Source organism: Mirounga angustirostris, unplaced genomic scaffold (assembly GCF_029215605.1).
Source record: "Mirounga angustirostris isolate CCGP_5_RB_7025 unplaced genomic scaffold, mMirAng1.0.hap1 SCAF_8, whole genome shotgun sequence".
NCBI classification, from domain to species: domain Eukaryota; kingdom Metazoa; phylum Chordata; class Mammalia; order Carnivora; family Phocidae; genus Mirounga; species Mirounga angustirostris.
The window spans coordinates 30,443,225-30,467,028 of record NW_026991716.1 but is presented as its reverse complement, the minus strand read 5'-3'; the positions used below and the strand labels follow the sequence as shown (position 1 = coordinate 30,467,028).

General features: G+C 50.9%; 2 protein-coding genes across 3 annotated transcripts in view; one reads left to right on the top strand and one right to left on the bottom strand.

The window, feature by feature from the left end:
• Nucleotides 1-7,015: 7,015 nt before the first annotated feature.
• On the top strand, nt 7,016-20,808 carry LOC123837648 (ubiquinol-cytochrome c reductase complex assembly factor 2). Of its 2 annotated transcripts, none has more exons than XM_064597473.1 (4): nt 7,016-7,192; nt 17,159-17,233; nt 18,051-18,147; nt 20,627-20,808. In XM_064597473.1, the coding sequence occupies exons 1-4, from the start codon at nt 7,055-7,057 to the stop codon at nt 20,752-20,754; spliced, it is 438 nt and encodes a 145-aa protein (XP_064453543.1). In that variant the 5' UTR covers nt 7,016-7,054; the 3' UTR covers nt 20,755-20,808. The 2 variants fall into 2 exon arrangements, with proteins under 2 accessions (XP_064453543.1, XP_045722675.1); XM_045866719.2 differs by having other exon boundaries at nt 7,020-7,192; nt 18,051-18,120.
• Nucleotides 20,809-21,798: 990 nt separating this feature from the next.
• The window catches only part of ITPR3 (inositol 1,4,5-trisphosphate receptor type 3), a 67,008-nt gene continuing 65,002 nt past the window's right edge, over nt 21,799-23,804 (bottom strand). Inside the window, exons 58-59 of the mRNA XM_064597472.1 lie at nt 23,368-23,529; nt 21,799-22,678 (exon numbers count right to left, since the gene is read on the bottom strand). Of these exons, the coding sequence (XP_064453542.1) occupies nt 22,610-22,678; nt 23,368-23,529 (231 nt within the window). The 3' untranslated portion in view covers nt 21,799-22,609. The remainder of the gene's footprint in view (nt 22,679-23,367; nt 23,530-23,804) is intronic.

Below are 23,804 nucleotides of genomic sequence, written 5' to 3'. Positions count from 1 at the left end.
AGCCCCTCCCTTATCCAACAATGCCCTGCACAGGAGGCCTTCTTTCTGCTCTGCCAAACCCTTGAGGCCCAAACGAACTCCCCACATGCCCCTGAAGATGTCACCAACAAAAGTGCATTTTGTTGCAAGGGGCAAAGCTGGCTACTGGTTTCAGACTGTGGGCTCAGAGGAGTCACCACCGTCTGGAAATTTGCACAAGGCTTTGCTGACCCAGCTGAATGAGTCCACCCAAGCATTGCAAACCTAGGCAGAGGGAGAAGAACAGAGAGGTATGGGAAGAAAAGAAGATGGCAGCATGTATGTATTTGATCTCCAATGGGAGTTTACTTTAAAATGGCAAAAGAGGTGAGGGGGCCCTGAATATCCGGTACCCAGCAAGTATACACTGAACTAAGCAGCTCTTCCCTGCCGATCTTTTTGCTAAGTACTGGGGAAGATCCATCTCCTGGGAGCTTAGATTCTAGTTGAGGAGGCAAGAATCCCGCACAGGAACTGACGACAAACTGCACAAAGACAATACCCAGTGACACAGAGGATTCATCTGTGTGGTGCAGAGGATCAATCCTACAAGTTGAAGAGGTTGGTCCACAGCCAAAAGAGAAACACACATCATGTGACAGCTGACACACATCACAGAAACTGCTAGAGGAGGTGAGACTTCACTTAGGCCCTGAACAATGACAAGAATGGGGAAGGGGCTGGCTGAGCAGAGGGAAGGAAAAGCCCAGCATGCTCATGAGTCTATGGACAGACAACCCATCCAGAATGGGGATTTGGTGGTTGGGAGTGGTAAAGTGAAGAGGAGAGAAATGGAGTGAGCCCAGATGGTGGAGACATTTGAAAATCTGGCCAAGGAGCTTATTCATTTGTGATTACATTAGTCTGTCCTTCTTTCCCTCCATTCACCCAACCAACGAATATTTTCCGAGTGCCTGGTACAGACGGCACAGTGCTAGGACCTATGCAAGAAACAAGAAGTATGAGGATCATGTCATTGTCCTTAAGAACCTTATGACTTAATGAGAAGGTGAAGACCCTCAGGTGAAAATATAAGGGGTGCTTCAACAAGGCATGGGGGCCATTTGTGCAGCCATGCAGAGCGCTGCCCAGGAGAAGAGAGGCAGTGAGGGCTCAACTCCACGTGGGGTGATCACGGAGGTGGTCTCTTAGCTGTGCCTTGAAAGGGAGGCAAGTCCGAGAGGTGATCAAGAAGGCAGGTACTATGGACAAGCACAGCAACAGGAATCAGGCATTTTGCTCAGGGAACAGCGGGGTGGGGGCTGGCCACGGGGGTTGATGTGAAGAGGCACCAGGAGAGATTAAGATGAAAATGGAGAAAACCCAGCACTTTCGGACTGTCAGGGGCCTCCGAACCTTCCGCCTCTCCGACTTCCTCTTATCTGGAAGCCTGGAAGGGCCTCCCCTCCCTCAGACTGGGGAGCTCTCTTCCGAACTGAGAAACGCACAGGTGTTAGTCAGGGTGGGCTAACTTATAACAAACAATCCCCAAGCAACAGTAGCTGAACATTCCAATCAGGTTTGGTCAGCAGAGAGCCGCCGCTCTGCACAGTCACCCAGGGACCGTCCAACTTGTGACTCCACCACCTTCAAGCAACCATGAGGCCTAAAAGTTACACAGCATTGAGGAGGCACACCCACATTCCAGAGACAAGAACCAGCCATGGGCCCTGCCCAGATGCCAGCAGGCTGAGACGTCGTTTAACTGTGTGCCTGGAAAAGGAAATGGGTTTGATGAGACCCTAGCCAGTCTCTATTATAACCTCCAAAATCCTCATGTCAAACTGATACCTGATTTAAGGAGGGAGGAGAGACATAAAGAGCGAGTAGGGGCGTGGGGGGCAGCAGGGGCCTGCCGGTGCCAGAGCTGCGGGCTCTGATGCAGATTCTTCCCCCCCGGCCGTGTCCTCAGACAGGGAGTGTGAGCCCAGGGTGCTGGCAGACTGGCTTCCTGTCTCCCCGCCTCAGCGGCCCCATCTGCCCCCCGGGAACTCTCACTTGGTCCTCAAGACAGGTGCTGTAGAAGAGCAACCCGCTCCCGAACTCCCCAGCAGGGAGGCCAAGGACAGCCGGGGACAGTCACCCAACCCGGCCTCCTCCCTCTAGTGTTCCCAGTGCAATTGAAGAGGAAGCTGAAGAGCAGAAAGTTATTACAGCTTTTCCATGACGCAATGTCATCAGGAAGCCCTGGGCCTCTGGGCAGCATCCTGGCAGGTCCCATCACTCTTCCCAGCTGCACAGAGCCTTGTAGCCCATTCTGGAAAGGGCAGGAAGCAGTCTCATAAAATAAATGGCAAGGCAGGACCACTCATCAGCAGCTCTTCAAAATGATCTAAACTTCTGACTTTTGATTTAAATCTGCATCCACTGTGGCCAAAAACATAAAACAGAAGATGAGGGAAAGAACTAAAATGAAGGTGTGGGTGCCAAGAACTAGAGGGGAGGGAGGGAGGGAAAAGCATCTCTGGGACCATACCAAGTTGAGCACCAGCCAGGCAGGTTGACTTGCAGCCAGGTTGGGTCCTTTTCGTTATGCATCGCTCAGAACTTTCTCCCTTCTGTTACTAGGCTGCCCTGAAATGGGACAGGAGCTTCGAGAGCTAATCCAAGTACCAAATCCAGAAATCTACCTGCTCCTGATTTTGCCCTTCACCTTTCTCCCTCAGACCTCTAGAGAGGAGTATCTCACAGAGGCAGGTGTTCAACTGGGGTTGGGGGGGGCGGGGGAATGGATAGGTGAGGAAACCCGGGTCCAAACTCTGATGTGGTCTGTTCTCCTCAGATTCATTTAGTGAGAGATGACTCTCTGTCAAGGCCTGCTATCGGATAGTGACTAGCGTTTTGCAGGGATCCAGAGTGGCAGGGCCACTCCTGAAATGGGGGCCAGGGAAGGCCTCTTTGAGGTGACATCAACTAGAGTGAAGGGAGGGAGGCAGGGCCCAGGGCAGACGACAGAGGTCTCCCCAGAGTGGAGGGGCTTTGGGTACATTGGGCTGCACTTTAGGACCTCATTAGCCTACCCTAGCACACCTTAAACACCTATGAGTCTTGAAAAGCAGCTCACCTCCAGAGAAAGGCAGCAATCTACTACCAGCCTGCCCCTTCCAGTTCACCTTTACACAGGGCACGAACTGACTAACTTCTCCCTTGCAAGTCCAGACCCACTTTTTATGGTAACATATCTGGGTATGGCAGCCAATCATTTCCTCCGGTTAAATAAGTTGAAAGAAGAAAAATCAGGCAATCGTGCCCCACAATACAGCTAAGTATTTAATTCATTTTTAATGTTTACATTATTAACACCAGCATTACAAAATGGTATTTTTACTTTCAAGCGATTTAAATGTACAATTCGGTATCTCAATTACTGGGATCATTATAACTTGAAAAACTGAAGCAGCGCTCCCTCCCTCCTCTCCTCCCCCTCTGGTGCCTGTTTCTATAAAGAGCTACCAGGACTCCATGGAGCCCAAATACCCATTCCAAATGGATCAGGAGGTACAGCCCTGGTGGGGGCTTGCAAGGAGCCTGGGGAGCTTGCATTTAATGTGGAATGAGTGACAGTCAGCAGGTGGGTGTTAAAATGGTCATCAACTCCCTGAGGACTGGCACTGCCAAGTCACATTCCAGATGGTACCTATTAATGTGTCCAGAATGGCGCTGGATGACTGACAAGCCAACGGGCCCAGACTCTGGCTCTGACAACCCACAGGCATGAGAAGGTGGGGGGCAGAGGTAACACAAGACTGGAGAGGACCCTAGACCCCCTTGGGAAACTATAATGCATCCTGAAAGAACCATCCATGCAGCTCCTGATAACACCGAAGGGGCATCCTGATGGGGGGTGGAGGGGGGAGAGCGTGGGCTCTGGAGTCAGTCAGCTGGGGTTCGAGTCCAGGTTCTGCCACTTACCAGCTAGCGACCTTGGCAAGTCCTCATCCTCTCTGTACCTGAGTCTCCACCTCTGTAAAATGGAGATAATAGCAGTACTTATCTCTGAGAGCCATTAGGAGCACTAAATGAGTCACTACTGTATAAGGCATTTAGACCAGTGCCTGACACAGAGCAAATAGTCAGTTAGGTGTTACTTTATCATTAGAATTCCCATTTTAAGATGAAGAACTGAAGCTCAGAGAGATTAAATAACCCACTCAAGGTAGGCTGCTCTGAAGACTTCTGGCGGTCCCTCTGCCAGGAAGCCACTCTTGCCCCTTGTGACTCAGGTCGCTCTCATACACAGGCCTCCTCTAGACCACCCAGACCCACCCCTGCCCCAATCGCTGTGGACCCAGCACACTGCCTTGAATCTCTCCCCAGCACTTACTATATCTGAAATTATCTTGTTCACTTACTATATGACTTCATACATATAAAGCACTATTATTATCATCATCATATGTCTATTCAGTTGTTGTCCGTCTCCACTCAATTAAATGTAAAACCCACAGGATCAGGGCCCTCACCTGTCCTGTCCACCACTTGGAAGGAGCTCAGGGCTGCTTCGTGGGTGTGTGACCTCTGAGGTCACACAGAGCCCTGCACTCCAAAGAGCCCCATACTTGGTTTAATGCTCTGCTGTTACTGTCTTGAAATTCCTTTTTTTTTTTTTTTTAAGATTTTATTTGAGAAATAGAGAGCACTCGAGCAAGCATGAGTCAAGGCGAGGGCAGAGGGAGAGGGAGAAGCAGACTCCCCACTGATTAGGGAACCGACGTGGGGCACTATCCCAGGATGCCGAGATCATGACCTGAGCTGAAGGCAGATGCTTAACCGACCAACCGAGCCATCCAGGTGCCCCTGTCTTGAAATTCTTAATATTTTAACAAGGAACTTTCTATTTCACCTTGTAGTAGGCCTCCACAAATTACATAGATAGTCCTGAATGAATGAATGAATGAATGAGCAAGCCCACATTACAACCCAGGCCTGTAAGACTCCAAGGCCTCACTACTGAACCACCAAACCAAACAAGCCTCCATTGGCGGTAAGAGAGGTGGGCAAGGCAGCCTGAACAAGGGACAACCACAACCCACCTAGAAGACGTTGTGCTGGGGAAGGGAGAGCCTTAGGAGACACTGGTTTGAGTTCTCTGGATGTCTAGTTGTTCTTCTCAACCTCTCACTCCACTTGTGCCTCAAGTGGGGTGAAAACCATCTGCTGCCACTTCATGCTACTCTTCCTCTCACTGAAGACAGAGGGACCTCAGTCCCTGCGTCCTAGGAACACTGTCTGCCAGCCAGGTGTTCGTCAAAGCCAGAGGGGTGGTCAGGCCTCAGGCAGAATGACAAGGCCTCTAGGCACCCAGCACAGCCCCAGGCGCCTGGAACTTGACAGTAAACAGATACAATCCTTGACCTTTAGGCCTCATGGCAGCCATCAAAACTATGTGGCTATAAATACAGCTCATGAAGAGGATAGATAGAGCTGGGAAGTACTGTTGGACTGGGAACAAGATGGGGGCGCCCCTGAAAGCCTCATTTTCCACTCCTCCTGAGCTCTCCTAACCTCAGGTAGGCACTCCGTGAACTCACTTACCTCAGGTGGACACCGCACACCCCAGGTCACCAGAGGTTCTCATTCAATAGATCTTTACTCTTAAGGTCTTCAGAACAGTTCAAAGCTGATCCTTGTTAAAACCACCCATTGATCTTTCCTCAGATTAAACCCCTCCCTCCTCTTCTCTCTCCCATTCCTGCCCTAGGCCTGGCTCTTGCGGCTCAGGAACCTTTCGTTCCCACTTACCTGAATCCTAACCATCCTTCAAGGTCCAGCCCAAATGCCATCTCCTTCAGAAGCCATCTCTGATCTTTCTCCCCTTATTCCCCTGAACAGCTAGAAGTAGTATTTCTTTCTCCAAACTCCCCAGCATTCTCTAACATTTCAATTAAAGCCCCTGTCACTTTGAACTTGTGTTCGGGTTGTGTATCCACTCCTCAACCGTCTACTCCTTGAAGGCAACAGTCTCCCGGATTTACCTTTACAAAGTAGGCGGGTGAGAAGGAAGAGGTTTGGGGGAAGCTGAGTGTTGTATGCATGGGATGGTCCTGGCTAAATGCAGGACCGTGAAGACAGAGCCCGGCTCAGCAAAGCCAGGCTGAGGATTTCTTAAGGAAACTGGTGGGGGTATCTTGAAAAGAAAAATGATGACAGTCCACATGATGCTGCAGCTGGAGATGTATAAGAAAAGACTTGGTAAAACAAGTTTCCCAGGCTGAATCAACCCAGCTGACTTTGCTCAAGCTGGGAAATCTGTGCTTCCCAGGGACACGTGCCCCGTGTGGGGAGGGGAGCTCTGAAGGGATACTAACGGGATGGGGAGAGAGGAACAAGAGCTAAAAAGCACTACCAAGTGGTAGTGGCAAGTGCAGGGGCTGTGAAAGGAGAGAAGGGGAGGCGAACAACCTGCGCGCGTGCTATGTGATTAAATTCATACACATCTTGGGGCGCCTGGGTGGCTCAGTCGTTAAGCGTCTGCCTTCGGCTCAGGTCATGATCCCAGAGGTCTGGGATCGAGCCCCGCATGGGGCTCCCTGCTCCGCGGGAAGCCTGCTTCTCCCTCTCCCACTCCCACTGCTTGTGTTCCCTCTCTCGCTGTGTCTCTCTCTGTCAAATAAATAAATAAGATCTTTAAAAAAAATAAAAAAAATAAATTCATACACATCTTCATCGAATAACCACCTGAATTTACATGCAAATGTATTCGTTTATGCAAATTAGCAGAGGTCTCCGAGGAAGTCTTAGTCTGGAACTTGTGCAGTCATCGAAAAAAGAGAAGTAAACCTGTCCCTGGAGTACTCCGCGTCTAACTGGCCCCTGGGAGCTGGGCCCGGTCCAGGAGGAGGACACTGAATTAACCCCGCTCGCATAGACAGGAGAGCAGCGCCCCTATCTGGAGAGCGCCGGGCCGCCCGCGAACTCGCGCACGCTCATTCCTCCCTCCCACCCCACCTCCCCGGGAAGCCGGAGAGCCTAAGTGCGCAAGCGCCACCTGTGGCGCCGACTCCTCCCTCAAGGGCGGGGACAAACGGGGCCCAAAATGGCGGCCAGCCGCTACCGGCGTTTCCTTAAGCTGTGTGAGGAATGGCCAGTGGACGAGACCAAACGGGGCCGGGACTTGGGCTCTTACCTGCGGCAGCGGGTGGCACAGGCCTTTCGGGAGGGAGAGAACACCCAGGTGACCGGATTGTGGGGTCCGCCTGCAGTGGGGTGGCGGTTGGGGCGAGGGGCGGAAAGGACGAGGCACGGGTGGGGCCCACGAGCGGGCGAGCAGTGGGGTCCACGCATGCGCAAGCCTTCCCTCCCCGGCCGCACGTGCGCGCGGACCCTCCTGTACCCCACCCCTCCCGGAACTTCAGAGAACGACGACCCCGCCTTCTATTTAGTGCTCTCTGGCTGCACTTTGGAATTACTGAAGAAACTTTTTGAAAAAATCTACAGCCTTATTGAATCAGAACCTCTGGGGTTAGGGCCTTGGCCTCGGTATTTTGTAACTTTCACCAGATGATTCTAGGCGCAGCCGGGGTTGAGACGCACAGCAGTCGTAGATGGTGACACGCGCAGGCTTATAGCTTCCCTGACACGGTGCTGTTACTTTGCAGTGACTGAGCTGAACCTCAAGGACCTCTGCAGGGCCCCAGCAAAGCCTTTGCTACCTGGCCCCCTGTAAGCCCGTGCAGCAGGTTTGGGACCTCAACCCCTGCCCCTGTGTGAGTAGTAGACCTACATTCTTGCTCTCCAGGTTGGTGCTAGGGCGGCTCTGGGACTCATTCATACACAGCACATATTCACTGAGCACCCACCATGTGCTGGGAACTGTGCTAGGTGCTGGGGAGACAGCAGTGAATTAGACAGAGGAGGTCCTGTCCACCTGAAGTTGAAGTTTACATTCTCGTCTGGGACACAGTAAGCAAGTAGACGTATGTAAGATAGTCCAGATCAGTCCTGTGCTGGATGTAAAATAGTAGCATGATAAAAGGGTAATACTAGTTCTGAGAAAGCCTGGCTCTGGAGGTGACACATAGATGAGACATAAGGGAAGAAGATGAGCTGACTGTATACTTGGTGGGAAGGGCATTCCAGGCAAAGGTCCTAGGCAGGAAACAGATTGGCGTGTTGTGGAACAGAAAGGAAGCCAGAGCAGCTGAAGGGGAGTGAGTGAGATGGAGTTTGCTAAGAGTTGAGGTCAGAGGAGGACAAGAGCCAGGTGCAGTAGGGTCTTACAGGCTCTGGTTGGGAGTTGGATTTTATCATAAGGCCAGCGAGAAGCCATTGGGGAATTAGTGAAGACTGACGTGACCTAATTTATGTTTTATTTATTTACTTTTATTTATTTATTTGACAGAACAAGAGAGACACAGTGAGAGAGGGAACACAAGCAGGAAGAGTGGGAGAGGGAGAAGCAGGCTTTTGCTGAGAAGGGAGCCTGGCGTGGGCCTCGATCGCAGGACCCTGGGATCATGACCTGAGCCAAAGGCAGACGCTTAACGACTGAGCCACCCAGACGCCCCCAATTTATTTGTTTTAAAAGATCATTCTGATTGCATGTGGTGAATGGATTATAGGGGGTGAGGATAGGAACAAGGAGGCTAGAGAAAAGGCTACTCTGGCAAGAAATAATGGTGGTTTGGATGAGGGAGGCAGCACAGGAGACGGAGTGGCTAGATTCGGGTTGCACTGTGAAGGTTGCTTCAACGGGACTTGCTAATATAGTGGATGTGACGTAAAGGGAAAAAGAGAAACCAATGAGAACACCTAGATTTTTTTGGCCTGAGCAGCTAGGTGGGAGGAGGTGCCGTTTACTGAGATGGGAAAGACTAGATGAGGAGCAGGTGGGGTGTGGGAAGAACATCTTGAGTTCAGTGTTAGACATGTTAAATTTGAGATGCCAAGTGGACTTACCTCCAAGTGGAAATGTCAAGTAGGCAGTGAGATATTTGAGCCTGGGACTCAGGCAAGAGGTCAGAGATAGGAAATGTGATACATAAACACACAACCTGAAGAAATGACTTTTGCCGTACTTGGCCATGACCTGTCAAAGCAGGAACATATTTTTTTTTTTGCAACTTAGCCCAACAAAGAGCCAAGCCAGCCCACCTAATGGAGCAAGAACATGCCCAGGGGTATCATGGAAACCAGATTTCAGATGGGGTGGAGGGCATGGATGAAGTGTCTGGCTCGGGGCTTGGGGGATGCAGGGGGTTAGGGCACTACACGTACGCACCTTTTACAGTGGTCTTCACTGGTCCAGCATACCAAGATCTCGAAGGCAGGAATTGTATCTAGTCCCAACTCTACAAACTCCATAGACTTTTCTAGGGCTCTGCTCCCTACGTATTTTTAGTGTGAGCCTCCTGAGAATAGAGAGGGTGCCATTTATTTTCTCCCCCCAGTGTCTAGCATAGTTCTTGGCACATAAAGGACAACCAGTAAATGTCTGGATGAAGTGATTAAATGATCAGTTATGACTCATGAGACAAAAATCATTTGAATACAGTTGCAGGTGTGGCAGAAGTAGGTGGAGAGAAGTAGCGAAGAGTGAGAAGGAATATTTCTGTGTCCTGAGTGGTGAGAATTTGAGAGCTTGCAGTGTGGAGGGAACCTTAGGAACTCCAGAAGAGGGACATAGCCTTGTCCTTACTGTCAAGAAATTTAACAGTCGGGTAGACAGACGTGCATTTTACTCTACTGAAATTCAGATGGTGAAAGCAGCCAGCAAGGAGGCTGACAGAGGCTGGAGCCTTGGGGAGGTGAGAGAGTGTGACATTCGCCTACTTGACTTAGTGTAAGAGGACCCAGAAAAGGAGGGTATAGCTTTCTCTTTTGGAGTTGTCATCCTTTGTCATCACCTGGGAAGATAGTTCTAATCAGTCGAAGGCCCACACAGATTTGAGTCATGGTTTTAGATGCAAGTCATGGCTCTGATGATGGTTCTGGAGCCGCTGATGAATGCATCCCTGGTAGAGTGAACCGGTATATCACGGTGGCAGTAAGCACATTACTCAGGACCACTGTCATGGTGCTTCATCCTGATGGCACCTGAGAATGCCCCTGGGCTTAGTAAATCTTGGTGATAATTTTTAGAGGGAGCAGCCCCTTGCTAGAATTGAGGACAGCACCGTAAGTTACTCCCACTGACACCCTGGATCATTTATAAACCTTGAGAAAGAAAGGTGGTTCCGGTAGACTCTTCATTAAGCCGGCAGCAGACAGCGAGTATTAGACCCAGTTGGGTGATGGGTGGGGAGCTCCCCCTTGGTTATGCCAGTTGCCAGAAAGACCAGACTAGATGGAGAGGCAGTTCTGCTCCACAGCCTCCTTGTTCCTGTAGAGGAGAGAGGCAGGCAGTCTTCTTGGCCTCTTGACCCCCTGGATCTTAACAATAACACTGAACACATGCTCCAGCATGCTTTTGCATGCATACTCTCATTTAGTTTAGTCCTTAGCGCAGCTGAGGAAGGAGGCCATCACTTATTCCCATTTTACAGATGAGGAAACAGAAACCTAAAACAACTTACTTGGGGTCCCCTGGGGAGTCAGTGGCAAGACAAGTAAGCAACAGGCCCAGCTGTCCTGGTCCTGATCTGGCGTTGCCTCCTTTGGGCCTCATCTTTCCTCAGCTGCCATTTCTCCCACATTCTTTCTTGCTAAAAAGGCCTCTTGTTCCATGAACATCAAGCCACCCCTTTTCCCTCATGCCCTGCTCAAACGAGTGACAGTTTTGCCAAAGAAGTAAATGTGTCTTTGCCCACCTGCTTTTCTTTGCCCCAGCCATGACCCCTAGTACAGATCGGAAGAAAGATGACCCTCAGGTGGGATACCAGTGCAGAAGGGCCGGACTCACTAGAAAGCAAATCAGGCATTCAGACTTGAAGGCAGAGTACAGAAACCTCCGCCCCCATTAATTCCACTTCAGATTGCCCTCTGGGGAGTCTCATGGTCCACCCAGAACCCACCAAGAGGGAGGAGATGGTGGGAAGCAGGAGCGCACTTACCACCTCTTACACCCTCTATCCTTTTGTGCAGTTTTTTGAAAGTTAATGGTTATGGGTTTTGCCCCCTCTGAATACAGTTTCTTCAAGAAAACACATCTCCTGCAGCACCAAGAGCTTAATAAAAGAATCACAACGTGGGGGAAGGTGGCAGAACAACTCTAATTGTTGACTTAAGTACAGGGAAAGGGGCCAGTCCTTCTAATGAGTTCTCTAGGTGCACAAGCAGCTTCCTGAAAGATCCCTGACTGCACACCGGCACCTACTAAGCTAGCACAGGCACAGCTCTGAGGAACAGCCTGGAAACGGCCGCCCAGGAAGGGGCGCACCCACCAGTGAGTTCTTGCATTATACCTGGGTTTAAATCCTATCAGCCTTGTTTGGAAAAAGTTGAACTGCATCTTGGGTTTGCAGTAATGTAAATGATATTTCCAGTTCTCAGGGGAGAATGTAAAGGTTGTATATAATTCTGTTGTCTCGGTCATCTGGAGGAGCCCCGGTCTTTGGCCTTCCTCACTGTGGCAGGGAGCCACACTGCCTGGCCTGTGCTGATTGCGGGGACACCACCTCAGCGGTGCCCACCCCCATATGCGGGCTCCTAGAAGGCCAGTTTCTGAGGCATGGCCTAAGGACAGATTATGCTATTTTTAGCTATAATAGTGAACCCACTGCAAAACAGGAGTTATGAGGAGAATCATCTCTGAGAGGGAATGTGGGCATCTCCATCTTTTTTCTCATCTCCCAGTTCCAGGCAGACCTAGAACGAATTAAGGTAGTGTTTAGACCATGGGATGGCAGCTTTCTGTGCTTGGTTAAAGATAGAGGTGCTCATCCTGCTAGAAGGGATAAATTACAGACCACTTTCGGTGGGTCTCCACTTTACTCGGAGCCTGTGTGTCTGCCTGTTGCCTCCTGGATGAGTGGCAGCAGGCGTGTGAGGCCTTCACTGCCCTCCGATCCTTGGTGCCAGCCTGTTTTGCCTCTCACCGCACCGCAGCACGTGCCCTGGCCTCTCATTGCCTCCCAAATTGGCCACAATGTAAGTGGTTCTTAACCTTTGAGAACCTAGTGCACTGTGGACACCACCCCGCAGACACACAAGGCTTGCCAAGATTAGCTGCCTTCCCAGGCCCTTGGAGCACTCCTCGGCTCAGCTGAAGATCCTGCTTTGCCTAAAACATCCTTGTCCCCTGCTTTTTCATGCATCCTCCCAGCTACTCCTCTGATCCCCATTCCACCCAGGCCCAGCTCCTTGCCGCTGAACTCCTCAGTGCGGGACTCAGGCTCCCCCTCTCTGTGAACTGTCACTGCAGTGAAACCCAAGACCCCTGCCACACCTGCCCCGTCAGCCAGGCCTGGTGACCCGCTCCCACCCCTGATTTCCTTTAATCTGGCACTCAGTTACACGCTGCCCCGGGGCCATGTTTGATTTTTAATGCGCGCCTGTCTTGTCTCCTCGGCTTGAATTACCAGTTTCTGCAAGGCCGAGGCTGGGTCTTTATGTCCCCTCACAGCCCGCTCGCAGAGCACTCTGCATAGTAGGTGCTCAAGAAATAGATTTGCAATAGAATTGAAGGGAACAGCCTCCCGTAGCGGAATGAACTCATTTCAGAAGTTCATTACCAAGCCATGAAAACCTTTTTTCATAGATCCTCCTGGACCGAATCCAGCTCTACCTTAATTAGCAAAGCAATTTGCAACACCCTTTCCCAAAAGTGCTTATGCGTCCCTTTGTGTCCCTTTGTGTGACTAGAATCAGGGCCACTGTGTGTACCAATTGCAGTCACCACCCAAAATTCAATTTTCAAAATCGAAATCAGTGCCTGCGGCACTGATGTAGATTTGTATGTATAAAAGTTTAATATGGTAAAGAGAAATTTACTGACGACTGAGCAGGGGAAATGCAAAAGGAGCAAAAATAGAGCCATAGAGGACACTGTGTCAGTTGAACATCTATTTTATTCACATTTAGGGAGCAGAACTGAATTTTTCATAATGTCCCACTGCTGCCTTTTTCAAACCCAGAGCTGCTGTTAGTCCTAAAATGTCCGTAATCTCATTAGGTGTGAATGCAAAATCAGGTAATTTAAAGCTTGTATGTAAGAATATTTCTAAAAGTGCACCGTACATTTCATCAGGAAAACTGTATATTTCCAAATTCAGACACATTTTTGCTAGAGTCTGTGAATAAAGTGTAGGATATAGGAGTGTGGCAAGGCTTCTGGAATCAGACAGATACTTCTATTGATAATCCTTTTAAGTGGTAAGTAAGACTTTTTTCCTTGCGGAGCTTGGGTTGGATGTGCCCCGGACCCAGAATTGGCCGTGACTGCTTCTGCCCTTCGGCAGTCACAACTGGCTAGAAGGTGGCATGCCTGCTTCTCATCACCTCCTCCGAGCTGCTCTTACAGCCTCATGCACACACCTTCTGGCCTCAAATAAGAAGTTGGGTGACAAGTTCATTTTTGGGGGATTGGTTCTTGTTAGGTGTTTGGTTCCTTCTCGGATTGTTAGTGGAGCACCGGGCATTACGTAAAATATCTAGGAGGCTGTGTCGTTAATACTGAAGGAATTTTAAGAGGTTGAGGGAGCTCGGATGATCCCATTGTTTTTGCATTCAGACCCTATGCTCTTTGCCCTCCTGGGAGCAGTGCTCTGCAAGGGTGACCCCGGCCTCCTTCTGTGCCCCTCCTCTGCCCTGCTGCCCCTGCAGAGACGGGAAAAGACAGGAAGGTAGAGGACACCTGCTCACCCCCTTGAGGGTATAGTAGGAGGTGGCTGAATAGCCCCGTGGCAAATTCTCACCGTTAGAGAAGTTGGAGGAGAAGCAGGAGGGGAACTCGCGTGGGCAAGATTTCCAAGGGCGAGGACCAGGTCGGATTGGGGGTTTGATCAGGAAGCGCTCTTGTCGGTGGCCTGCAGCAGCGGTGAGAGCCCAGGAGAGTTGTGAGGAGGGCAGGAACGCCTTGCCAGGTGTGAACGCCTTTGCTAAGGGCTCGGTTGGGAAGGTGGTCGGATGGTGGGAGGAGGGGAAGGTCCAGATGAGCAGCCATCAGGCGAAGAGGTGCCGCAGATGAGTGCTCACTGGGCAGAGACCAGGGGTCGGTGTCTCATCCCCGCTGAGCTGACCGTGGGGTGCCTGGTGGCCGCTGGGAGCCAACAGTGTCAGAGCCCGTGGTGTGGTCAGGTGGGGCAATCCTGCCCGCCTTCAATACTTCCATCCCTAGCCACAACCCGGCAGTCACACGGGCAACACTGATCCACTCAGAATGCCCTCACTTGCTGCCTCTCCGCCGGGCATGTGCTTTAGCTAGCCCTGTGCCTGGAGGGCTCCCACTTACTTCTGGTAGCCACTGCTCGTCCTCAGCCATGGCCCTCCAGCCGGCTGGTCTCCCCTGGCAGGGTCCACAGCAGCCCTCATTGTCCTGTCGCCAGGATTACCTATCTCGGGGGTTGTCCTGAACGCTCTGCTCTTTCCCCTTGTAGTTTGTGAGGTGGAGGCCTGCGTTTCCTGCTACAACTGTTCACTACCAATAATACTAAGAAAAGCGAATCACTCACATTGATCAGTGTTCCAGGCCCCAACTTCAGAGCAATCCCGGCATTACCTCATTTTTCCTCACACCGCCCTCAGAAATAGGGACTATTATTATCTTTTCTTTTAAAAGAAAGGTTAAGTTGGCGGGTACGCTTCAAAAATGTCAGTGCTTGAAAGACAAAGGCCAGGGAACTGTCCCAGCTGAAAGGAGAAAGCTACACGACAGATAAATGCCGTAAGTGATCCCAGGCCAAAAGGATTTTTTTTTTCAATGTAAGGATTATGACTGAGACAATTGACAGAATTGGAATATGGATGATGAACTAGATAAAAGTGTTGCATCAATGTCAGGTGTCCTGAATTTGATCACTGAACCATGGTTATGTAAGAGAATGCCCTTGTTCTTAGGAAATATACTGAAATATTAAGGCATGAAGGAGCATCATGCTCCAACTTACTCTCAAATGGATCAGAAGGAAAATATGTATATATAGAGAGAGTGATAAAGCAAATGTGGCAAATTTTTTCTAAAGTGTGGGGGACAGGGGGAGATTGCATGATTTGCCCAGCATCCCATGTCTGATAAGTGAAGGAGCCAAGATTCCGAGCCAGGCAGTGTGACTCCACCGCTCTCCACAGCCACGGACACCTGTTCATACACAGGGCTGAGCACGCTGCACGTTCTTGGTGCGTGACTTTTTTTAAAAAGGATTTTATTTATTTATGTGAGAGACAGAGAGAGAACAAGTAGGGGAAGGGGCAGAGGGAGAAGCAGGCTCCCCACTGAGCAGGAAGCCCAATGGGAGCTTGATCCCAGGACCCCGGGATCATGACCTGAGCTCAAGGCAGATTCTTCACCAACTGAGCCACTCTGGCGCCCCTCACCCCTTGGTGCGTGATTTTTAAATTTGTAAGTGAACCCATCCACACAAGAATGAAGACTGCAAGCAAAAGATGAAATGCACGATTTTCTTTTGATAATCAACGTAATATTTAAAACTTGGTGCTGGTGTTATTCTCTGTTTCCTTTTGTGTCTCTTACCCTCTGTTCTTCTACCTTCCATGTTGGCTCGTGGTTATGCATGCTCTGCTGAAGCCATAATGTTAGAAATGCTTTCCTCCAAAGCGCATGTTGCAGAATTCGGTTCCAGCTGACTTCCCACCCGCCCCCAAAATGCTGCCCTACAGGGGTTAGAACCCAGTCCTGGTCTTATATTTTCCCATCCCTTCTTTCTGTTCAGCCCTCAGTGCCAGTCCACCCAAGTAATGCCTTTGATTATTATTCAGCGAACACTGGCTACCTCCTCAGCCCAGAATCCTCTCTCTTCTGATGTGGCTATCTGAGCATTCTCGTGATGAGTGGCCTGAACCCAGGGACAGATCAAGTAAAACTACATGGCGGGTCATCTTTTTTTTGTTGGCTGTGAAGTGGGGACCTCATTTGACATGCGCAGAGGCAGAAGCAGAGCTGCCTTATTAAAACACTTAACTACTGATTTATTTATGCTTTGCCTTCTTCGAGAAAGGATTTAAGTTGGAAAAATCCATCATTTGAATTCTGGGAAAAACATAAAAGAGAAAGTTTTTTTTTCTGTAGAGCTTTCAGAATTCTTGGCAGAATCACACAAGGAACCGTAGATAAATGATAGCAAGGGCAGAAGGAAGGTATAAGTAAAAAGAGGGATGAACGGGGACAAACCACCTCCCATCTGCGCGTGTCCATCTTCCCCGCAGTTTCCAGCAAGGACACCAGGGTATGTCTTGATTTCCACCCTCTATTCGCAAGACCTCAGTGTTCAGGCCCTGTCCTTTCTAGCAGGACCTAACTGGACTCTCCCTCTGGATTCTCCCCAAGTCAACCATCTCATCTTAAACTACTATCTTCTTCATGTTTCTTTCCTTGTGAAATTGTAACGGCTCACCACAGATGAAAGCTCAGCCAATTTATTTTTTGCTTTTCATAAAAGAGTATTTAATACATTTCATATTGAAGGTTTAACTAAAAAAGTTCTTGTTCTTTCTCCCACCCAGGCTCTTCCCTGCATATTTAGGCTCTCGGCCAGACTGGTCTGGTCTGAAACATAGACAGCGTCCATGCCTCCTCCTGCTCGCACCGTCCCCACCAGGAAGGCCTCTCCACTCTCCTTTCTGCTCCCCAACTCCTGCGCATCCTTCAGCACCCAGCTTAGGCTCACTTGTGCTGTATGCTGAGCACAGGAATCCCCCCCGGCCCCGGTTTCTTGCAGCCCACACCGCCATGAGGTTCACCCTTCTGATACTATAGTTTCATTGTGGTGGCTTCCACTGCAGCTGGTGTGGTAGTCCACAAGTCACAGATGCTCAGCAAATGTTTGTTTGCCAGTTGATTGATGGAGTTTTTCTGCAGTTTGGGGAGTTGCTGAGGTGGAACCATTACAGAAAGGTGATTTCTAGTAGCTTTCTAGTAACTGGAGCTGTAGGCCAAGTTTGCTTCCCACGGAGTGGAGAGGCTAGTGCTAAGCTGCAGGCTGCTTCATTTGAATGCCTTGTGTAAGTGGGGTCCTTCCTGGGTACAAACAGGCGTGGGAGACAGGGCTTGTTTGCTTACTTCCTTGGGGGGTTCTTTGTTTTTCAGATTGCAGAGCCTGAGGCCTGTGATCAGATGTATGAGAGCCTAGCACGACTCCATTCAAACTATTACAAACACAAGGTGAGTGGGCCAGTCTTTTTTACATCCCCAGCGCTTGGACTGGAAATGACCAATGAGAGTGAGTGAAAATCTGATTATACAGTGCTTTGTAAAGAATTGTGGTTTTGCTACTTTCAAATGTAACCAGTAATTTCAACCAAGCCAACAAAGGCGCCTGGTAGAGGCTTTTAGGTCACCTAAATAAAAGCTATTTATAATTTTGAATAAAAGCCATGTGTTTTATAGACCAGGGTGTGCTCGGGGTGTATCTAACAACTCTTGGGCCTTACACGTATTTTCCCATCTACTCTGATGGAGCTGGCATTTCCTCACACTCTGGTGATAAAGATAGGTGCTTCGGGAAAGTCCTGTCAGACAAAGCTGGGCTTTTCCTCAGCCCTGACGTGATTACTGTCAAATTCCGTTTAGTGTGGTTCTCCCCAAGCTTGAACAATGTGTTCAGTAACTCCGGAGATATACACAGCCAAATGCCTAGCCTACAGGGAAAAGGGATTTCTTCTAAATCCTTGCAACTCAAAGTAGGGTCCCTGAGCAGCTGAGCAGGCATCCCCCTGGGAGCTGGTTAGAAATGCAGAATGGGGGAGAGGGGGCACACCTAGACCTCCTGAATCACACAGCCTACTTTTTGGGAGGATTCTTGGGTCCCTTCAAGCGAGGCCAAGTCTTTGGCCTCTAGGTGGCGCTGCTCTTCTAGCCCCCCTCGCTGGTGAACTGTGCGGGGAGAGCAAGGCTTCTCCAGGATCATCAGGTCTCTGATGTTATGCTGCAGAACTAATCTCTCCCCATCCTCTCTGTCCTCTCTGCCCCATGTGACCAGTACCCTCGCCCCAGAGACACGAGCTTCAGTGGCCTGTCCGTGGAAGAATACAAGCTGATCCTGTCCACAGGTATTGACAGTCCAGCTGCCCTTTCCGGTCAGTTTGCAAATGATTCTTTGAGTTCGAGCAGACAAGGGGAATTGTTTAGTAACACCGCTCTGCTTAATGGAAAGCCTTGTGGAAGAGCCCAAAGGAAATTCTGAAGCTTCGGGGCTCATGCTTTTTGGCCATAGAATATGGAGAAGGTCAAAGGCATTATTTTAAAAAAGAAAATCCATCTTTAGAGCTTTTAAATTCAGGGCAGCAGGGAACAGGGGAATACATATTTGCCAAATGGAAGTAGTTGAAATCAGGATGGAAGGAAAATAATTTTATTTTTATGGTCCTAAGGAGGCTTTATAAACAATGAGGGTTTTAATTAAAACAAAAAGCCATTCAGTAAACTTGTATGGGGATACCCATCAAAGAGTTATCTGACCCAGGGGACGTGGTTTGTGGGTTAGATATGGGTTTAACTTAGGTACGTTTGGGAGTTGTTGATGGACCTCAATTAACAGGAAAGGAAATACTCTGCCCAGCCGTCCCCTCCTTACTTCCCCATCTCCATTGCCATCAAAGGGGGAGTTGGGGGTACTGGCAAGGGGAGCCTGGGTTGAAGTAGGCAAGTTCTGGAAAATTACTATTTTTATTGCCAAGGATACCGTATACAAAAATAGGCTAACCTTTTCTGCAAGGGCATGGCCCTGAACATTCGCCTTCTGGTACTCTAGAAATTTCTCTTTCCTATCCCTCTGGCAGCCTTTCAGCAACTAAGTTTTGGAGATTTGGCCTTCCAGAGAATTCTTACGTTCTGAACAGATTAAAACCTGGTGGTGTCACCTGCTATTGTATGTCAACTCTGAACCTATTTTTGTTATAGTACTCTGGAAAACTGGGGTAACAATATTTTGGCCAGGCAGAATTACTTTATCAACAGTTTTTAAAAACATGTACATAAATGTATTCCCCTGTCCCTAGGCCCATGCAGTTACCAGCATTGATGCACCGTGTCACTCTGAGGGCCCCACAGGGTTTGAACAAAGTTTGAACTTGAAATCAGAATGGAAATACGTTCCAGAGGCCCAGCCTCCACCCTCTTCGTTAGCCCCTGGACACCTCTGCGATTTGCGGGCGGGCGGGGGGGTTGTGTGACAGACTGCAGCAAAGCACGGGGAGTTGGAACCCTCCCCACAACTGGCCTGTGGCTGTAGCTTGTTCTGGCCGGGAGTTCAGCTCTGGGAAATTTGCTGATAATTTGTTTTCAAGCCTCGTATTTTTGTTGCGACTATGTGGCCAAGCTCACTGACTGTTCCTTCTGACAAGGCAAGAATACACACCTTACAGTGTTTGAGGGCCTGGTGGGTCTGACATGTGGCCAAGGTCTGGGGCCCAAGTGTGTTCCCCTGGGCTTGCGGTCATGGGAGACTCCTCCGAAAGAGGCCTCGTGGTTTGCAAGTGGACGGGGACCCCTCAGCATCCCACTTTGTGCCCACAAGAAAACCTAGACTTCTGGAGAGGTTTCAGGGTGGGATGTTGGGCTCATGGCTGAAGTAGAGTGTGTGTCCTCATTTAGTCAAGAGCCCACTGATAATAAATGGAAGTTGCCTTTTTGTTCAGAAAAGCTCTTCTTTTTCTCTAGAAGTTTTGTTAACCAAGGAAAATCTAGGGTATGAAATTTAAACAATACTATGTGAAAATCTAAATTTAAAATACAGATAAAATTAGGCAACATAGAACTCTAGCCCTGGAGAGCCTTTAGACCGGTGGTTTTCCATGCGGGGGCGGGGGCAGTGGGGGGGAGTGCCACATTGCCCTGTGACAACGTCTGGAGACATGTTTAGATGTCACAGCTAGGAGCCGGGTAGGGGGGCTGCTACTGACATCTAGTGGGTAGAAGCCAAGTTGCTGCTAAACATCCTCACAACCAGGATTATCTGGCCCAAAATGTCAATAGTGCCCAGACTGAGAAAGCTGGGTTTGGTTTCTGTGTGGTGTGAGTGTGTGTGTGTGTGTGTGCGTGTGCATGTGTGTGTGTGCGCGTGTGTTCTTAAACAGGGGCCCCGCTGGCTCTCACCAGCCGGCTCCCTGCAGCCTTCATAGCTATGAAGATGGCTTTTCCTGAGTGCCGGCCGGGTGCCAAGCAGATTCTTCTATTATTTCCTTTAGTCCACAACTTTGGAGGCAGGCGTTTTGATCTCCACCTTACAGATGAGGCACCTGAGGCTAAAGGGTTAAATCATTTGTTTCCCAGTGAGGAGATCGGTAGGGATCCCAGGTCCCACCGCTGTAAGGCACAGGGTGCTGAGCTGAGCGTGGGGCCTGCGGCCTGCGGCACAGGTGCTCCCTCCACGCAAGCAGTTGTTTTTCTGCAAGCGCATCTGATTTGCTTATCAGAAGTTGGGGCCACGCTTCCCTCTCTCAGGCCCACACTGTGTAAAAGTCAAGGGGTGCTCGGATGGCAAAAGCCTGTGGGGCCAATTTACATAGTCAAATTGCCGACTTCAGTTTGTTTATTTATTGTCCTCCCCTCTCGCAGACACCTTGGAAGAGTTTAAGGAAATGAATAAAGGCATGTGGAAGAAGCTGCAGGAGAAGTTTGCACCCAGGAATCCCGAGGAGAAGCAGAAGGCCTGGGCTCGGTCCTTATCTCGCCCGCGCACCTAAGAGTGGAGTCTTGCACGTTGCCATCATAAATAAAACTGCCCTGATTTCCCCATCCTCACGGTTTGGGAATCTCCTCCAGCCTTCACAAAAAGGAAGCCCTTGCTGCTCTAAAGGAAGCTTCTGCCTGAGAAAGGGTGCGATCGAGCGTCCACCCCGCCCACCGGTCAGGGTGGGGAAGTCTCCAGAGGAGAGGAAATGCAGGTCTCCGTCTGGGCCTGGGAAGGGAAGGTGACGGGGCCTCTGGGCAAGGTGCTTCCTGCACAGCCACAGGGGCCCCACCTGCCAGTGGGGGTCTGGCTGGCTCCTGGCAAGATTCTCAGGCTCCCTTTTGTTGTAGGAGCTCCTGGGGGAGAGCCAAAAATAGCGGTAAATATTGAAGAAGGCATCCTGTTGCAAACAGAAAGCAGCAGGAGGTGGTGTGGCGGAGAGATGAGAAGAGACTGCTTGGCCCTCATTCCCACTAACTCAGAAGGACGGAGCCCGGTCCTCTGCCCCTGACCTTGCAGAAAACCAGTGTTCCAGATTGGCTTAAGGGCCAGAGTAGAGCTACGGACGGGCCTTGGCCAGGCGGGGCCTCGGGTTGTGGTCGGCTTCAGCACTCTGCGCAGATTGTGTGGGAGGTCACAGGACAAAAGCCCCCTGGCCAGGGCCACACACGGGGTCACCTTATTATTCCCTGGAACCTTAGCTCTTTCGTAAATGTTCATGTTCCCCACTTGAGCTTTCTTCTGTCAGGCACAGAGCCGAGAGAAGGGGTAGGTAGGGCAGGGGCTGATGGCGCCCCTCGTGGGGAAGAAGCGAACGTGAGCTCTTCACCTCATCTGTACCTGGACCCCTCAGTATGTGCTGAAATACATACAAGAAAACACAAACCACTTCTGTCCAGGCATCGCTGTGAGATAGGATGCACTCGGCCATCTACCAAGAGCCCGAGGCGAGGCCGGGCTGGTGGGCAAGGGCTTGAATTCTGTCCCCTGCCCGTGTCCCACAGGAACCCCCACAGCCCCTGGGGAGAATAGGAAACAGCATCCCTTTCTCACAGACTAGAGTTCTATTAATTTATTTAAGGCAATTAACATATTAGTTCTCAGGCCAAAGGATTTGTAAAATGTTACACCAAGAGATAAAACAAGCAGTCAAAAACCAGCCACTCGAACACACCCAGGCCCTGTCATCTGGGCCAGCGACTGTTGTCAGCAGGCCTGCTAGGAAGGGGCAGGTCCCAGGAGCAAGGCTCTTCGTCCTCGGGTCACAGTCTCCCTGGGGCCGAGCCAGAGGGATGGCCTGGACAATGAGGTCTCCATGCTGTCCACAGCAGATTCGAGGCCCGGCGGCGGGGGGGGCCGTGCAGCCATGGCCAGGGCTGGGCACGGCACCCTTGAATAAGTTAAATAACAACACTAAAATCACTAGTAACAACAGTGTTACTGCACCTTCCCCAGGCGCGGGCGGAGGCCAAATTGTAGTGCTTAGAATAGAGGGCGACCCCACTCCTAATGACCCGCAGGGAGGAACACAGAGGAATGTCAGTTACTGCTTTAAGGGACAAAGCGACCGTCCTCCAAGATGACGTTTCTTCCTCTAAGGCATTAAGGTAAGCTGAGTCCCAGTGACTTGCCAAGTCTCGATAATGGCTCTAGGCAGGACTGTCAGCTCCGTGGCTTCCCACACCATGCTGGCCAGAGCCTGGGATGGCTCGGGGGTGTCCGGCAGAGTGGGGGCTGGAGGCCGGGTGGGCCCCTGGCCTAGAGAGGCTGGCGAGCTGGCTGGGCCACCTGACCCACGGGAAGGGGCAGCCTTCCAGTCACAGCTGTCTGTGATGACCGTCCCCTGTCAGGGCCTCCAGTGGCTCTCCTCAGCGGCTCATGCAGTTCTGGACATCCACAAAGCCCAGGCGTTGCCTGCGTTTCCGCTGCTCTGTCATCTAGGATTAAATGGGGGCAGACACGTCCGGTCGGGCCGCCTGGGACCCTCCCTCCATGGGCACTGGGGAGGGGCTGGTGCCTGCCCCCGGCCCCCTGCCCCATGGGCCCAGCTACTGTTTAGCACTGGCAGCAGGCCAAGGCCCACCCCAGGATGCATTGAAGATGTCCGCCCCAAACCCTTGTCCTCGATTAGTGTGTCACAAACCCCTGATGTGGTGCAGCTGGGAACCACCCCACCTAAAAGAGGGGCTGCCTAACCTCATTTAGCCACTGAGAGATGGAAGAGGAGGATGCTCTGGGCAAGAGGGGGACTTGAGAAGTGGAAGGATGCCTTGATCTCCCCTATCACCAGTGAACCCCTCAGTAGCCTCCCTAGCAGCTGCTAGGGGGGAGGGGGTGAGCAAGGGGGAGGACCCCTCACACCTCTACCAAGAGTCCACTTGGCCCTGTCTTTCAGGGGGCTCACAGACAGGGGCTGCCAACCTCAGTCTAGCTTTCCATGGGGGGAGAGAGTGTCTCCAGAACCTGTCTTCCACCCCAGACCCATGAAGGAAAGGAAGGAGTGTGAAGGCCCCAGTACCCTCCCCCTCTCCCTTGTGGCAGGCTGGGCTGTGACCTCCCAGTGACGGTCCGAAGCTGCCCAGCACAGGACCCCAAGGGTGGGGCCAGTATAGGCCTGGGTACACACCTGCTCCTTGAGCTCGTTGAGCTGGGCAGTGAGGTGGGACACCAGCTTCATGGTGGAGTTGAGCTTGTCTTGAAGAATCCGGATCTCATTCTGCTCCCCTTCCCCCTCATTGCTCACTAGGGACATGGCCCTCATCCGGGGGAACCAGTCCAGGTTCTTGTTCTGAAAAAGATCCCCGGCGGGATGAGCAAGCTGGGGCCCAGCCTAGGAAGGCCTCATTTAGAAAAGCAGTAAAGGATGGGGAGCCTGCTGTCACAGCCTGGACAGATTACTCCCCAGGGATGTGTCAGGGAAAATCTGAACCGACTGGGGTCCTCCCCGGAGCCAGAGGGCGGGCGGTGAACCCTCGGCGGGGCGTCGAGAGGCCCGTGCACTGGGACAGGCTAACTTCCGTTAGACGGCCTCAAGTCTCACTGGTATCAGCACCATCTGTTTAC